Source organism: Myotis lucifugus, unplaced genomic scaffold (genome assembly GCF_000147115.1).
Source record: "Myotis lucifugus unplaced genomic scaffold, Myoluc2.0 scaffold_8, whole genome shotgun sequence".
NCBI classification, from domain to species: domain Eukaryota; kingdom Metazoa; phylum Chordata; class Mammalia; order Chiroptera; family Vespertilionidae; genus Myotis; species Myotis lucifugus.
Window position 1 is genome coordinate 697,391 of NW_005871056.1, and position 16,858 is coordinate 714,248.

The window sequence follows — 16,858 nt, forward strand, 5'->3', positions numbered from 1 at the left end:
TAATGTTTTCCCTTCTAATAGTATCTGTTATTCTCTTGCTGTTTGATTACTCTAGCATTTCTGAAAGAGTGCCTGTTTTTTTTTTTAAAAAGTAGAATATGATATTTCCAAAGAACATATACGCATATATGCATAACCCATGGACACAGACAATAGTGAGGAAAAGGCCTGGGGTGGGATGGGGGCTGGGTAGGGGCAGGCAAGAGGGTAAAAAATGGGGACATCCATAATACTGTCAACAACAACAACGATAATAAAAATCGTGGAACATGATGCTTCAAAAGATAATTTAGTGGACTCAAATTTGAGGAATTCTGGGAAAGTAAAGGCTTCAAGAAAAAAGAGCTCTTCTAATCAGATGAAATCAGCTCTCCATTTATATTTGGTTATATTGCCAATTGGTAGAGATGTACCAAGACATATTTTGTCACTTGAAGTAATTTTTAACAATGATGCATCTTGGATCCTATCATCAGTGCTTGTGGATTAGTAAATATTGAAAAAAAACAAAAAACAAAACCCATGCCCCAGACTTCCCTCCTCTCTCATATCAAAACACATTCAGCCAACAAAGTATAAAAAGAATGATGCACATTTTAGTCACTCTTGACACTTTCTTCCTTCTCATCCCCCAAACCAAAGATATCAAATCCTGTCCACTCCAGTAGCTAATCCTCTGAAATCTGTTTTCAGCTCAGTCACTCTGCTGCCTTTATTGGCCACACCCTAGACCAGTGGTTCTCAACCTTCCTAATGCCACGACCCTTTAATACAGATCCTCATGTTGTGGTGACCTCCAACCATAAAATTGCGTTTAGAATGTTCCCATTGTCTCCAACACCAACCACAAGGATTCCCGAGTTGTGTGCAAGTTGCTGGCGTTGTCTGCATTCCCTGGTGCTCTCTCTCCAGCTGCTCCCCTTGCCGTGTCTTGCCAACATGCTCTGGGGAGGCACCCACCTGTGCTGCCTGCCTTATTTGTTTACCTCCTTTGTGCCCAACCTCCCAGAGGCAGCTGCGCTAGAAAAGACTAAGAGCAAAGGATGTCAATGAATAAATCCTCCAGACCCCAATCCTGCATTCTGGAATTAATATACCTCAGGATAACCTGGGGAATTTCCATCTAACAGATGTTGATATATTAAGCTACCAGAAAACTCCAGAATGCCACTCTGCCTGGGCAAGATAGACAATTAAAATGAATTCTCCAAGTAGAAAAGAAAAAAAATATTCTAGTAATTAAACCAATGTCTAAAAACAGGAAGAAATGAAGTGAATGGGGTCAGAGGTCTGGGGAAACTGGGAAAGAGAGCTAATCGTGAAGTTGAAACAGAAGAGCAAAATGAGTTTATAGGAGAATGTAGAAATAGACTCACACAGAGCCTCAAGCCTATTCCAGTATGGCTGAGCTTCATTTGAAACAGCAAGATAAACATTTTTACTCATTCAACAGTCAGCAAGTATTATGTCCCAAGGACTTGTTAGGCACTGCAGATACCTAGATTAATATGGCACCTGAACGTGCACCCTCAACCAGGCATAACCTCATGGAGGAGATAGATGTATAAAGAGAAGGTTGAAAGTGTGTCTTAGTTGGTTTGGGCTTCTAGAACAACAGCTGATAACTCACTTAATTTTCACTCCTTTTCAGGGTTAACTGATTTGAAATAATGGGTGAAGCCAGACTAAGCTTCGAACAAAGAAAATGTATCCTAAAGTGCCGCTAGACTTTTTTATTTATGGGGATACATAAAAGATAAAGTTTACGGTACAAAACCGGCAATAGTTGATGAATTGAGGGTGCACAAATACCGAACAAAATGATTCTTGTTGTTTGCGATTCCATTGCTACCATAGGTTGATTGACTTAAAAACAACAGGAAATTTATTTCTTACAGCTCTCAAGGATGGAGGTCCAAGATGAGGGTGCCAGCCTGGTCTGGTGAGGATCCTCCTCTGAGATGTTGACTGCTGACTCCGCATTATTTCCTCGCATCATGGAAAGAGAGCAAGCTGGCTCCCTGGCCTCTTATAAAGGCACTAATCCTATGCATGAGGGCTCTATCCAAGTGACCTAATTACCTCCCAAATACCCCACCAAATACTTCACAAACTGGGATTGGGGTTTCAACATAGAAATTTTAGGGGGATAAGAACATTCAGTTCATTGCAGGATGGTATCTATGACAAAGAATAGAAACCTGACTCGAAACAGGTCACAGAGGAGATAGGCTTGAACTGAGTCTTGATGATTGTATTAGCTTAATGTGAGGATGGGGGGACGGGGGAGGAGGGGCCGTACCATTCCTAGCAGGGGGAACAGCAAGTAGAAAGGCACAAGACAAGTTAGAACTCGGAATAGTAAAAAACAAAAATGATAAAATGGGCTGCAGTAGGGGATATGCTAGAGCTGTGGTTCTCAACCTTCTGGCCCTTTAAATACAGTTCCTCATGTTGTGACCTAACCATAAAATTATTTTCATTGCTACTTCATAACTGTAATGTTGCTACTGTTATGAATCATAATGTAAATATCTGATATGCAGGATGGTCTTAGGGCCTAAGTGGTCGGCAAACTGCGGCTCGGCAAACCGCGGCTCTCGGGCCACATGCGGCTCTTTGGCCCCTTGACTGTGGCTCTTCCACAAAATACTGGCTCTTCCACAAAATACCGACTTCTGCGCATGGGTCATGAAGTTTCAGTCGCACTATACATGCATGCCCACACGTGGTATTTTGTGGAAGAGCCACACTCAAGGGGTCAAAGAGCTGCATGTGGCTCGTGAGCCATGGTTTGCCGACCATGGTTAGGCGACCCCTATGAAAGGGTCGTTCGACCGCCAAAGGGGTCGAGACCCACAGGTTGAGAACCGCTGTGCTAGAGTGTGAATGAGGAATGAAGAGGGGGGAAAAGGGTGGAAAGGGAAAGGATGATTTTAAAGGAATAGATTATAGACGAGCTAGCTCATGAGTGGCTTTAAATGCAACAGTTTGCATTTATCCTGAAAGGCAACGAGGAGCCCCTGAAGGCTTTGTCATAGAAGAGCAGCATGATCAGTTTTGCACTGTAGAAAGATGGCTTTGGAGACAGTGAGTAGGGGGGATTTGAGAGGGCACAACTGGTAACGGGGTGACTGGGTATGTGGAATTGTTGCAACTCAGACCTTGAATCATGAGAGTCTGAAATTAGGGCCGTGGCAGGAAGAATGGCTTTCTATATCAGAGCAAACAGGTTCAGGTGGGTGCCCTGGAGACCTGAATGTCTGGCACCTGTTATTGTATAAATTTGGTGGATGTCATGGAGTAAAAGCTCATCAGAGAGAAATAAAGTACAGCTCTATTTTTATATAATTACTAGTCAATTATATAATTATTCATGTTGAGAGTATACTCTAAGCATGACTAGAATGGTATGATTTTTTGTGTGTTAATCTTGTAATTCTTATACAAAGACATAGAGCTCTCAGCTAAGACACCACAGAACCTTTATAGGCTCTTCTTGAAGATGGTTAGATGTGCATGGCTTCCTAGTAAGGTGAGAGGGAACTAGCAACCAGCCCACAGGCCACGGCTCAGAGTCACCCAGGACCAGGCACTGGATTCAGGCATCTAACTGTGAGGTTCTGAGGGTCTGGCACACTGGGAAATGGGAGTGGACAGGTTCTTCTTGTTGGTGGAACATGTCAGGGGAGGAAGGGGCATTTATTAAATTGCTATAATGTTCAGGAACAGCCTGGTGCACATCCAACCTGGGTAGTCACACAGAGCACACACTCAGAAGGGCTCCAGGCTTTGGTTTAAGACTCTGCTGGTGCTGTCTTGAAATTTGTAGTTGTTTTTTTTCTCTTAAACAAAGGGGTCTGCATTTTCACTTTGCCATGGGCCCTGCAAATTATGTAACTTTTCCTGACAATGTCTGTGTACAATGGGTATCTCATTTGGTCCTTCATCAGACATCTGTGAGGTGGTATTTCCATGAAGAAGATCAAGCTGAGGCTCAGACAAGCAGAGTCACTTAATGAGGGTGACTTAATGAAGCCTTTCTAACTATTGCTCTATCTATAGCAGCTATTCAAAGCTAGTCCTTGGCCTGGGCACAGCCTTCACCAGGGCTTGATCCTCCATATTCAATATCATTTCTTCTCACCATAGAGAGAGCACATTTAAAATAATAAGCTTCTCTTATTCCAAAGGGAACTTGTTTAGCTCCAAAGATTCTCAAACATTGTGGTTATATTTCACTTCTGGCTAATAAAGATGGAATAATGAACAGCCACAGGTACAAAAATGACTGCCTTTATGGGGTCTTTCCTTGCTAGTTTGCCAGTTATTCCCCAAGGGGTACATATAGCCCCTGGGAAGTCCATCTATCTACTGTCATAGAAGAGGGGCAGGTAAGGCAGAGCCACAGGTTTCCTAGATAGGAGGCTCAGGTTGGCCATGCCCATGAGCATGGCTTGGTGTTTAAGAGGACAGGGGTCAGGAATAGATGGCCAGCACTTGGATCCCAGACTTCCCCTTAACTTCTCTGTAAATCAGTTTCTTTAACTCTAAAATGGGGCATTAACAGATCTGCCTCAAAGGGTTGATGAGAGGATTAAGTGAAGTAACAACACAGGCAAAGGGCAAAGCACAGAGCTTGGCCTGCAGTGAACACTCAGTAATTGCTAGCTGTGGCTATTTTATGAAGTTGTCTGTGTTAAGTCAGGAAGGCTGACACTGAAGAAGTGAAGGTATGCAGCAATCTAGTTAGGTAGGGGCAGTGACTGCTCAATCTCGACAGGACAGGCAAAGCTAAGCAGTTCCTGATGAATGAACAAATGCCTCTTCTATACATCTGGCTCACTTTGTTCCAATCATCCTGGCTGCAGAGCCTGGGTGAGCACTTCAACAAATGGACTCCTGTGAAATTTCAGCTCATTGATTAAACAATGCAACCGTAACCGTGTGCACAGAAAAAGAACAAGCTTTCTGTTAGAGCAGCTTGCTCAGATACACGGGGAGTAGACCAGGAAAGTTGCCTAGGTTTACAAGTACAAAGCTTGACTACATACACAAACGATAAGATAAACTGCAAGGCAGGCTCCTCACCCAAGGCTGCACATGTCGTCTTCAGAGCACATTCTCTCTGAGCCCTTTGCCTTCCTACTACAAGCACTTTGAAGCTGTTTACTGTATTTGCATTTCTGAGCCTCATCTCTTGAATGCAAAAGACACAGGATGGAAATATAAAATACTAATCTTCTATCAAGACTGAAAGGACATATGGGGAATCATCATCAAATCATAAAAGCATCATAAAATGCCTTCTATTTTGGGGCATGCAAAGTCTCAAGTAAGACCTCAGAGGAATCAGACTGAGAATAGCAACAAAAATCTGACCCCGTGTTTGCTAATACACTTAGCTGTGGGCAGCATGGTCTCTATTGGGTAGCCCTTCAGACATTATGAAACCTGCAAATTTTACAAGCATCAATATGAAATGTTCTCTTGTGTCTTGCTACACATATAGACACACTCAACAAATGTGTTTCTGCAAATCTAGATGTGGAGCTTGTAAAACATGGTACGTATTCTATCAAGAGTTGGGGGTCTAGGTCCTCTGCTCATGAATCTGGGCAGACTTGTGGCTTCTCCAACCACAGTATCAAATGAAGGTATGCCAGGTGACTTTCTAAACTAAGTGACAAAAGGTCTTACAGCCTCTGGAAGACGAGACTTCCTGGAGGTCTCCATGCTGAAGAGGTTATGTGTAGGCACTTGAGTGGACTGTCCCAACTCATTCAGACTTTCAAGATGCCAGACATGTGAGAGAAGCCATCCAAGATCCTCCAAAGCAGTGTGTCTCTCATCTGAACCCATCTAACACTAACCTCCGCTGGCTCCACAAGGAAGGAGAATCATTTGGCTAAGCCAGCCTTCGTTCCTGACCCGCACTATTGTTAAGATGTAATGGTTGCTCTTGTAAGCCACTAAGTTTTGAGGTAGTTGTCACACAGCAATAGTTAAGTGGAATACTAGTAAACTGTATGTGCTTTCTTTATTCTAGATGCCTGTAAGAATGTAGTATGTCCATTCCACAGATAAAAGTATCCAAGATCCCACCTTCACTAAAGTCCCCATTGGGCTCTTCACAAATACATCTAATATCTAGAGCAGCGGTTCTCAACCTGTCGGTCACGACCCCTTTGGCGGTCGAATGACCCTTTCACAGGGGTCGCCTAAGACCATCCTGCATATCAGATATTTACATTACGATTCATAACAGTAACAACATTACAGTTATGAAGTAGCAACGAAAATAATTTTATGGTTGGGTCACAACATGAGGAACTGTATTTAAAGGGCCAGAAGGTTGAGAACCACTGATCTAGAGGAAATGTCTCCACAATCTAGTCCTCTGGGATCCCAAGAATGGAGGACTCAGGCTTACTTAGATGCTGCCCAAGAGACCACACCGGGCAAGGCTAATGCCTGTGATGCTGTGGCTTGGACAGCCTCAATAGCCCAAGGAGATCTTTATGAAAAATATTGCAGTTGCTTTTGTATTGTCTTTCTGTTGGACTCTGCTCTGAGTCTTTGGGAGGACTGGTTGGGGAAATAATCTTACTTTGCTCAGAATTCTCTTTCTTTTTCCCCAGGATCTCACTCAGCCCTAAGAGAAGTTTTCTTTTATTTTCTGTAATCCTAAGCTTGGTTTCTCTAGCTCTTATTGAAATAGGTCTCTGGCTGGCTTGCTTCATTGTTCTCCGGATGTGGTGAAAATCTAAGGTGATTACAAATGGTACCCATGCTGTGAACCCCAACATCCACAAAATACACTCATTTAGACACTACACTTTGCAATAAAAGGCATTTTCTTACTGTTCACTTATTACATGAATGGGCACAACATCCAATGCTCCAAAATTTGGATCTTACATAAAGCCATTCTATATTCAATGCTCCAATGGCATTTACTAACAGTCAAATAAGGAGGCAACTTTGCTGTACATTTTAAATGTTAATTTTGAGAATAATTTGACATTCTACAGCCCTAAGGCTTTGTCTTTTTTCTATATTGAGCTCCAGTTCTAAAATACCTAGAGGGCATAATCAAATATTCTGAAAATCTTCTGCAGAGTCACATTGAATAACTGAATGTAATAGAACTCACTAAGAATATCTTAAATATAAACTTAGTATTAGGAGGAAAATAATGTTTCTTACTAGACCTATCTGCCATGAGCAGCTCATTATAAAAACAAAGGAAGGTCATGAGAAATCAGCTTTCTTTTGTCTTTTATCATAAGCTGACCTCGTAACACTGAGTATGAATAGGCCTAATTCAAAAAGTTTATTTGTACACTGGAATGAAAACAGTGTGTTGCTCAATTAATGGTATGCATACTCCTGGTTGTACTAAAATTATTTTAGGTAGCATATATACGTATCTTACACTTTAATATCTGTGTATTAGTTTTAAAACCTATCCTCCTCAGACTACTACAAAAAATTCAAGAGGAAGGAACACTTCCAAGCTCATTCTATGAAGCCAGCATCACCCTAATACCAAAACCAGGTAAAGACAACACAATGAAAGAGAATTACAGGCCAATATCCCTCATGAACATAGATGCCAAAATCCTCAACAAAATCTTAGCAAATCGAATCCAGCAGTACATCAGAAAGATCATACACCATGACCAAGTAGGATTTATCCCAGGGATGCAAGGATGGTACAATATCCGCAAATCAATAAACGTGATACATCACATAAACAAATTGAAAGAAAAAAACCACATGGTCATATCAATTGATGCAGAAAAAGCATTTGACAAAATCCAACACCCATTTTTGATAAAAACTCTCAGCAAGGTGGGAGTAGAAGGATCATACCTCAACATAATAAAAGCTATATATGACAGGCCCACAGCCAACATCATACTCAATGGACAAAAACTAACACCATTTCCCCTAAGAACAGGAACAAGACAGGGATGCCCACTCTCACCACTCCTGTTCAACATAGTGCTGGAAGTATTAGCCATTGCAATTAGACAAGAAGAAGAAATAAAAGGCATCCAAATTGGAAAAGAGGAAGTAAAACTGTCCTTATTTGCAGACGACATGATATTATACATACAAAACCCTAGAGACTCCATCAAAAAACTACTAGACTTAATACATAAATTTGGCAATGTAGCAGGATACAAAATTAATGCCAAGAAATCTGAGGCATTTCTATACACCAATAGTGAACTTTCAGAAAGAGAGATTATAAAACCAATCCCATTTACCATCGCACCAAAAAAATTAAGCTACCTAGGAATAAGCTTAACTAAAGAGGTAAAAGACATCTACTCAGAAAACTACAGGATGTTGAAAAAAGAGATAGAGGAAGACATAAACAGATGGAAGAACATACCATGTTCATGGATTGGTAGAATCAACATCATTAAAATGTCCATACTACCCAAAGCAATCTATAAATTCAATGCACTTCCCATTAAAATACCAATGGCATACTTCACAGATCTAGAATGAACTCTCCAAAAATTCATCTGGAATAAAAAAAGACCCCGAATAGCTGCAGCAATCCTGAGAAAGAACAAAGTAGGTGGGATCTCAATGCCAGATATCAAGCTGTATTACAAAGCCACTGTTCTCAAAACTGCCTGGTACTGGCACAAGAACAGACATATAGATCAATGGAATAGAATAGAGAGCCCAGAAATTGGCCCGAACCAATATGCTCAATTAATATTTGACAAAGGAGGCAAGAACATACAATGGAGCCAAGATAGTCTCTTCAATAAATGGTGTTGGGAAAATTGGACAGATATATGCAAGAAAATGAAACTAGACCACCAACTTACACCATACACAAAAATAAACTCAAAATGGATAAAGGACTTAAATGTAACACGGGAAACCATAAAAATTCTAGGAGAATCCAAAGGCAACAAAATCTCAGACATATGCCGAAGCAATTTCTTCACTGATACAGCTCCTAGGGCACTTGAAACTAAAGAGAAAATGAACAAATGGGACTACATCAAAATAAAAAGCTTCTGCACAGCAAAAGAAACCATCAACAAAACAACAAGAAAACCCACCGCGTGGGAAAACATATTTGCCAATGTCATATCTGATAAGGGCCTAATCTCCAAAATTTATAGGGAACTCATACAACTTAACAAAAAGAAGATAAACAATCCAATCAAAAAATGGGCAAAGGATCTAAATAGACACCTTTCAAAAGAGGACATTCAGAAAGCCAAGAGACATATGAAAACATGCTCAAAGTCACTAATCATCCGAGAGATGCAAATCAAAACAACAATGAGGTACCATCTCACACCTGTCAGAATGGCCATCATCAACAAATCAACAAACGACAAGTGCTGGAGAGGATGTGGAGAAAAAGGAACACTTGTGCACTGCTGGTGGGAATGCAGACTGGTGCAGCCACTATGGAAGACAGTATGGCGTTTCCTCAGAAAACTAAAAATGGAACTTCCATTTGACCCTGTGATCCTGCTTCTAGGAATATATCCCAAGAAACCAGAAACACCAATCAGAAAGGATATATGTACCCAGATGTTCATAGCAGCACAATTCACCATAGCTAAGATCTGGAAACAGCCTAAGTGCCCATCAGTAGATGAATGGATTAGAAAACTGTGGTACATCTACATGATGGAATACTATGCTGCTGTTAAAAAGAAGGAACTCTTACCATTTGCAACAGCATGGATGGAACTGGAGAGCATTATGCTAAGTGAAACAAGCCAGTCAATGAAGGAAAAATACCACATGATCGCACTCTTTCATGGATAATTAAGACCATTACAAACTTTTGAACAATAATAAATACAGTGGCAGAGCTGCCTCAAACTGTTTGACGGACTGCAGTGGGAAGGCCAGGGAGGGTTGGGGGACAGGAGGGAGGGGAGTAAGAGATCAACCGAAGGACTTGTATGCATGCATATAAGCATAACCAATGGACATAAGACACTGGCGGGGTAGGGGAGGCCAGGGGATTGTCAAGGGCGGGGAAAAAAAGGACACATATGTAATACCCTTTGTAATACTTTAAGCAATAAAAAAATTAAAAAAAATATCTGTGTATTAGTTTTAATGTGTATTGGAACAAAAATATGCAGCTAGCACATCAAATGAGCTGGACATTTTGAGGGACATGGGTAAGATACCAGCAGATGTCTCCCCATTTTTCTCTCACTCTCTCCCCTTCTCTCATCTCTTCATATATTTCCCAATCTCTCCTCTTCTTCCACTCATTCCAGCACAAGGGAAGCCCTCTCGGCTTTCTGGCTCCAGCTTTCTCCCCACCCCCTTACATAACTTTTTATTTATGGAACAATTCAGTTTTTCAGCTTTGATTCGCATCTAAATATACATCTAGCAGCTGAGTAAACAAAGGATCTTCCTAAAGAGGCATTCTCCCTAAACAAACAAACAGTAAATTATAAATTGTTTTTGTTGTCATATATTATAGAAAGTTGAAAATCTAACTACATTTAAAAAGAAAGAAAACCAACAGATTCAGCATTGATTTTTCTAGGCATTTTTCTATGTCATAAGAAAATTGAATAAAGAAGTGGGAAAATAAAGAAATGTGAAGTACATTAGTGGGCAAAGAAACGAACAAGGGGTAAATTTGTGGGTCAATGATAAGCTGAGGACTGTCTATCACATAACACATAGACTTGTGTTCAAATCATTTTTCTTCATCACAGTTTCCTCATCTGCAAATGTGAGATAATTCATATTTACTTTAAGGTGTTATTGGGAAAATAATATATGTGCTACTTGGCACAGTATAGTCAGATTTATTATTACTTAGATTTTATAGATTACTTTTTTTAATTTATAAAAGTTAAACAACAATGTTTTTATTGCATATTTATTTATGGTTACCGTCTCTTTGAGGCTAGTGATCCTGATTGTCCATTTAGAGCAGTAATTTTTTTTCTTTTGCTTCCAATTTGAGTTTTAAAAGTGAGTCAACTTAAAGAAAAGCATTAAGTAAGCAACAGTTCAGGAGGTAGACAAAAATAAATGACAAATCTTGGAGGTGACATGGGAATAAGTCTGTGAGTTAAGAAACCCACAACCCTATCGGACTCTAGATTCCCTTTTGTAACAAATACTTATATTTTCCTCTTTTCTGTTTAAAATGGAAAAATTATAAAACTTGGCTACTTACACACATTTCCAGAAAGACAATACTATATATTATTAACAATAATATAACAAAAAATAAAATTGAAGTAATTTCTGATTAAATAATATGCATCTCAACATGAAATGCTCTGAGAGTGTGGACTACAATAGGAGCTATAATGGGGAAGTTGGATCATTGGATCAATATCCAGAGTCACTGTGAATACAACAGCTCCAAGTACAGAATCTGTGCAGATGTGCTGTCTCCCTGACAAGTGCTATGAGTCAGTGACAAGATTTTCTGAAATGGTGAAATTCTGAACAAGAAAAAGTTCAATTTTCCCTCACTACACGATTGTTTTATTCTAGGCAATTCAGTGGGAAATTAAAGCCTTCCAGAAAACACTGTGTGTTAGGTTCCACATCTAGGTAATTAGAAACCAGTGTTTTACTTCATGGAAACCCCAGTAAGGCATTAAAAAGGTATGTAGTGAACAATACCATAACTACAGGTACTGTGTTGTACAGCAGATCTCTCTGACGTATTCATCTGGCATAACTAACGTTTTATACAATTGAGAAATAATTCTCCATTTTCCCTTCCCCTCAACTTTTGGTAACCACCATTCTATTCTCTGCTTCTGTGAATTAACTGAACTCAGGAGAGAATTTAAATAGAGGATAAAGAACTGGAGACTTAAAGAGAAGTAATGAAAGTGTGAATGGATACCACAAAAAGAAAACAGATTGCACAAGGTGAAAATTGGAAAAAGAAATAAAATGAGAAAGTGATAGGCAATAGAGGACAGGCAAAGAGGATCCAACGTACATATAATAGGTGATCATAAGAGGAAAACCAAAGGGATAAAACAGAACAATGATGATAATTAAAATCCAGAAAAATTTTCCAAAATAAAAGGGCCTTAAACATAAATACTAAAGGGCCTACCATGTATCAGGGGAAATATCTGACCGAAAATATTCTATATTAGGTATCAGTAAATTGAGGTCTATAGGCCAAACCAGCCTGCCTTCTATTTTTGTCAGTAAAGATTTATTGGAATATAGCCACATCCACTCATTTACATGTTTTCTATGGTTGCTTTCATAGTACAATAACAGAAATGAGTACTTGTGACATAGACTGTATGGCCTGCAGTACATGTAATATTTACTACCCAGCCCCTTACAGATAAGATATAGTACAGTAAAACTATTGGTTTAAATAAAATAAAATAAATTCATTGAAAACCCAGGACAAACATGAAATTACTTAATAAACAGCATTTGTAGGGTAAAACAATACTCTATGCCACTACATAAGGGACTAACATAATTTATCTATTTTAAGTATGATCAATTTTCAGCTAAGTTGATCAACAAGTATAAGGGCCACATTCATACTGTTATTAACATGAAAGAGCTCAGAAAAAAATTCCCATGAGCTCTTCCCGAGATGGTTCCAAGAACAAGCTTTAGACAACCAAGAAATAATTGGAGAAGCTCTAGGATGGAATATATGGTGATCTTTAAGCATATTTAACTGTAGCAATATGATTAAGTGATGAAGGAATATATTCAATATATGTAATTGTTATTTCCTCTGACAATGTAAATATAACTGTGAAAGAGGTGAGAGTCGAACAAAGGGGGACTATAAGGAAAACAGAACAAGTGTGCTAATAGATACTAGCTGGTACTAAAAGAACATTAAATTAGTTGAGGGAGAGGGAAGAAGGGAAAATGGCTCCTGGCTGATTATAACATTACTTAGAGTAGAAAATGACAAAATCTTTAAAAAGTGGGACACTATTATATAAAGGTAGGCATCTCATGTAAAAGATAAAATTTTTAGAAAAAATGCACAAAACCTTTTAAATAACAAAAGGAGTATTTAAAACAGAGAGAGGCAAAAAGAACAAAGAGAACAGACTACATTCTATAGGGAACACAAATATCCATTAATAGAAGATTGGTTGATTCAACCATCATAAATCCACACGATGTAATTCTATGCAGCTTTTAAAAAGAATGAGAAATCTCCTGCATATATTGTTCTGTAATGTGTACACAACCCTACAGGATACACAATGCAGAATAGTATGAAAAGTATGCTATGTGTAAGAAAAGGAGGGAACCACAAAGATATGTATTAAGATATGTATAATTAAGAAAATAAGAGGATAAATATAAAATTAATAAAATGGTTACCCTTAGTTAGAGTGACCATATTTTTGTTTGACTAGAACAACCCTGTATACCAACAGAAGTGGAGGGGACTGCTTTTTGAAAAGGCATCTTAATGGTACTCACTTCTGATGTATATTAGACACTGAACTATCTAGAGCAGTGGTTCTCAACCTTCCTAATGCCGTGACCCTTTAATACAGTTCCTCATGTTGTGGTGACCCCCAATTTCATTGTTACAAATTGAACATAATTAAAGCATAGTGATTAATCACAAAAACAATATGTAATTATATATGTGTTTTCCGATGGTCTTAGAAGACCCCTGTGAAAGGGTCGTTCGACCCCCAAAGGGGTCGCGACCCACAGGTTGAGAACCACTGATCTAGAAGAAGAGCAATAAATGAAAAATATTAGCTGCTGAACATAACAATGTGAAATATTACTATCTCTATTTTAGACAAAGAAATGTTTGCATATTATGTTTACCTGTGAAACTATTTGTCTTCCTAATCATTACCTAATTTTTAAAAAGAACCTATTATTTCTTGGTGCCTTTAATGATTTCCACCCAAAGGGGTCCAAGGCAGCAGGCATCTTATAAAAAACGGGGCTCAGGAAATTGTTTAGGTGTTGACTCTCGATATATTCTACTTACGTGGCTTCTAAAATCTCTGTCCTTTGCGCTTGCCGCCTAGATTCTCCTCTTGGCCCGAACCTCTCTCAAGTGCCATGTTTGGATATTTTGAGGAGGCTTAAAAACAAAGACACTCGCTTGGATTTGGAGTGACCTATACAAGGTTACTTGTACAGGTCTGCAGTCAGCAGATATGTCAGACAAAGGACATTCCTTTTCCTTTGTTCTACTAGATGGCGGCTTTATCACTCCCTACCAGTCTGCATTCTCACGACAGCCTCCATTTTCTCTTATCTCAGTCCCTCTTTTCAATTATCATACTATAATTAGAGCTGGAATCCTTTTATTTTCTCATATTTGCTATGTAGGCCTCACCAAGTGATTCTGGGAAAAACATCCTGGTCTGAAGTCTGTTCCTAGTGTCAAAGACTTAGGATATCCCATTCCTTCCAGAAGGGCACTCTCCAATACTTCATGATTACTGTGTATCCAAAACTCACATCCTCAAGGCAAGTCCTTCAAGGACAAATAGCTTATAAACGGGGATGAAGTTGCCATGTTCAGGCTCCTACTTCTCTTCCTGACCAAGATCCCAAAACTAGGTATTTAGAGCAAGATATAGTGGCCGGGGATGCTGTTAATCATTTACTAGTTTCTTGAATCAATTAAAATGAAACAAAAAAACGCACCAAAAACCTGTAAACACCAGTTTTAAAATGTTTACTTCACTATAGGACTTCACAGACATATTCATTCTGGTGTCCCAACTGAAGTTTTCCATTGAAGGCAAGGAAAGCTGTTTTCTTTCCCTTAATTAGGCTATTTCTGCTGGCTGTCGCCCAATGTTTCCCAAAATCAATTAATTAAACCACCACCAACATTTTACCATTTACCAAATATATCAACCCTTGTAAAGAATATGTTAATGAATATAGTGGCCAGGGATGCTGTTAATCATCTACCATGCACAGGACAGCCTCCCACAACTTAGAACTACCTGCCCCACATGTCAATAGTGCCGACGTTGAGAAACTCTGAGTTAGAGTATAATTTGAATATGGTAACAAAAAAATCTAAATTATAGGGATTCAAACAAGATAGAAATGGATTTGTCTTTGTCTGGGGTAGAGAAGGCGGACCTCTAAGAACACTCAGGTTCCTTCCATATTGCTGTTCTGTGTTTCTCTATGAGGTCCTTGTCAATGGTTGAAGCTGGCTTTCCAAACTTTAACATTTGGCCTCATTTGTATTAGTTTGCTAGGGCTGCCATAACAAAGTATCACAGACTGGCTGGCTTAAACAACAGACATTTATTTCCTCACAGTTCTGGAGGCTGGAAGTCTGCGATCAAGGTGGCAGCAGGATTGGTTTCTCCTGAGGCCTCTCTCCTTGGTTTGCAGACAGCTGCCTTCTCACTGTCTTTTCATATGACTTAAGTGTGGGTATCTCTGATATCTCTTCCTTTTCTTATAAGGAATTAAGGCCCTCCCTTATAACCTTATTTAATTTTAACTGCCTTTTTAAAGGCCCCATCTTCACATATAGTCACATTGAGGAAGGTGGTGGTTAGGGCTTCAATACATTAATTTGGAGAAGATACAATTCAGTCAATAGCACCATGAGAAAGGAGCAGAGAAATTAGAGGGCAAACAATTTCATGATTTATGGAGTTTATCTAGAAGTTGCATAGATAATTCCTTCTCACATATCATGGGCCCCAAACTTAGTCGTATGCCAAATCTAAATGCAAAGAAGGCTGAGAAATGCATTCTCTAGCTTGGCAGCCATGTGCCCAACTAAAACTCAGGGGTGTATGTTTGCCTTAAGGAAACCTATTAAAGAAAGAGATAGAACTGGAAAACAATGATTTGTTCTAATTTTTATTTAGCATTTCCCCAACATAAAGCCTTTTGGATTCACTCCCAATTACCAGGGCCCAGAGGATAATATCTATTCTCACATAAGACTCAAGCACTGATGATACCATACGCATCCCTAGGTCCTCTTACATTTAGAGGAGAATCATAAAACTTTAGCCTCAAGGAAATACTTAGTATTTTCCCAGTGGCAGTTTAGAGTTCAGGCAAATTTACTTTCACCCGGAGACAATGTGTGTCTCTTATTTTGTCTGTAGAATTGAAGAGAGGAGTGAGAAAAGCTCTGTGGCTGGGGAACTGAAAGAGACAATGCCTATCCTGATGTTCTTTAAATTCACTTCCTTTTCTCCCACCAAACACTTGGGTCTCTGTCCTTAATGACTGAGGTTGAGTTGTGGTTCAGGAAGGCATAAAACTTGGAAAACCATCTCTAGATAAAAGATCATCTGTTAATATACTAACAACTCGTATAGCTACTATATATTTTAAGAATGATATACATAATAGTCATATACTTCATTTTGGCACTTATTAATTTAGTTCATATATTGACATTGAAGTTATAATTATCATGCTAAATTTTCGGGCTGCTAATGGCTAAAACAAGACCATTGTCCAGGTCATTTGTGGAACTTCTGTAACAGACAGTATTTATGTGAAATACCATTAAGCCTTAATGGGAGTTATGGAGCAATTACTGAATTGAAAGAAGGTGACCTTTCACCACTGTCCAATGAGCCCCACAAAAAGCCAACTCACCATTCTTCTTGTAGAACATAATTTCTCCTTTGAATTCCGTTTTCTCCTCCAGTGACTTGTCTATCTGAAGCATCAGTTGCTCATTGGTTTCAACCCCAAATAAGAATTTGCAGCTGCAACTCTTCTGCATGACTTCAGTTCGGGCAAATCCAGCAAGTTCACAAAAGCCATCAGAGCAGTCCGACTATGGGGAAACCCTTAGCCACCTGGCGTTCGCGAGGATGAAGTT

General features: G+C 39.2%; 1 protein-coding gene across 1 annotated transcript in view; it reads right to left on the reverse strand.

Annotated features, from left to right (window-relative positions):
• The window catches only part of KCNH8 (potassium voltage-gated channel subfamily H member 8), a 275,437-nt gene that overhangs the window by 156,144 nt on the left and 102,435 nt on the right, over positions 1 to 16,858 (reverse strand). Inside the window, 1 exon segment of the mRNA XM_023749297.1 lies at positions 16,630 to 16,855. Within this exon segment, the coding sequence (XP_023605065.1) occupies positions 16,630 to 16,855 (226 nt within the window).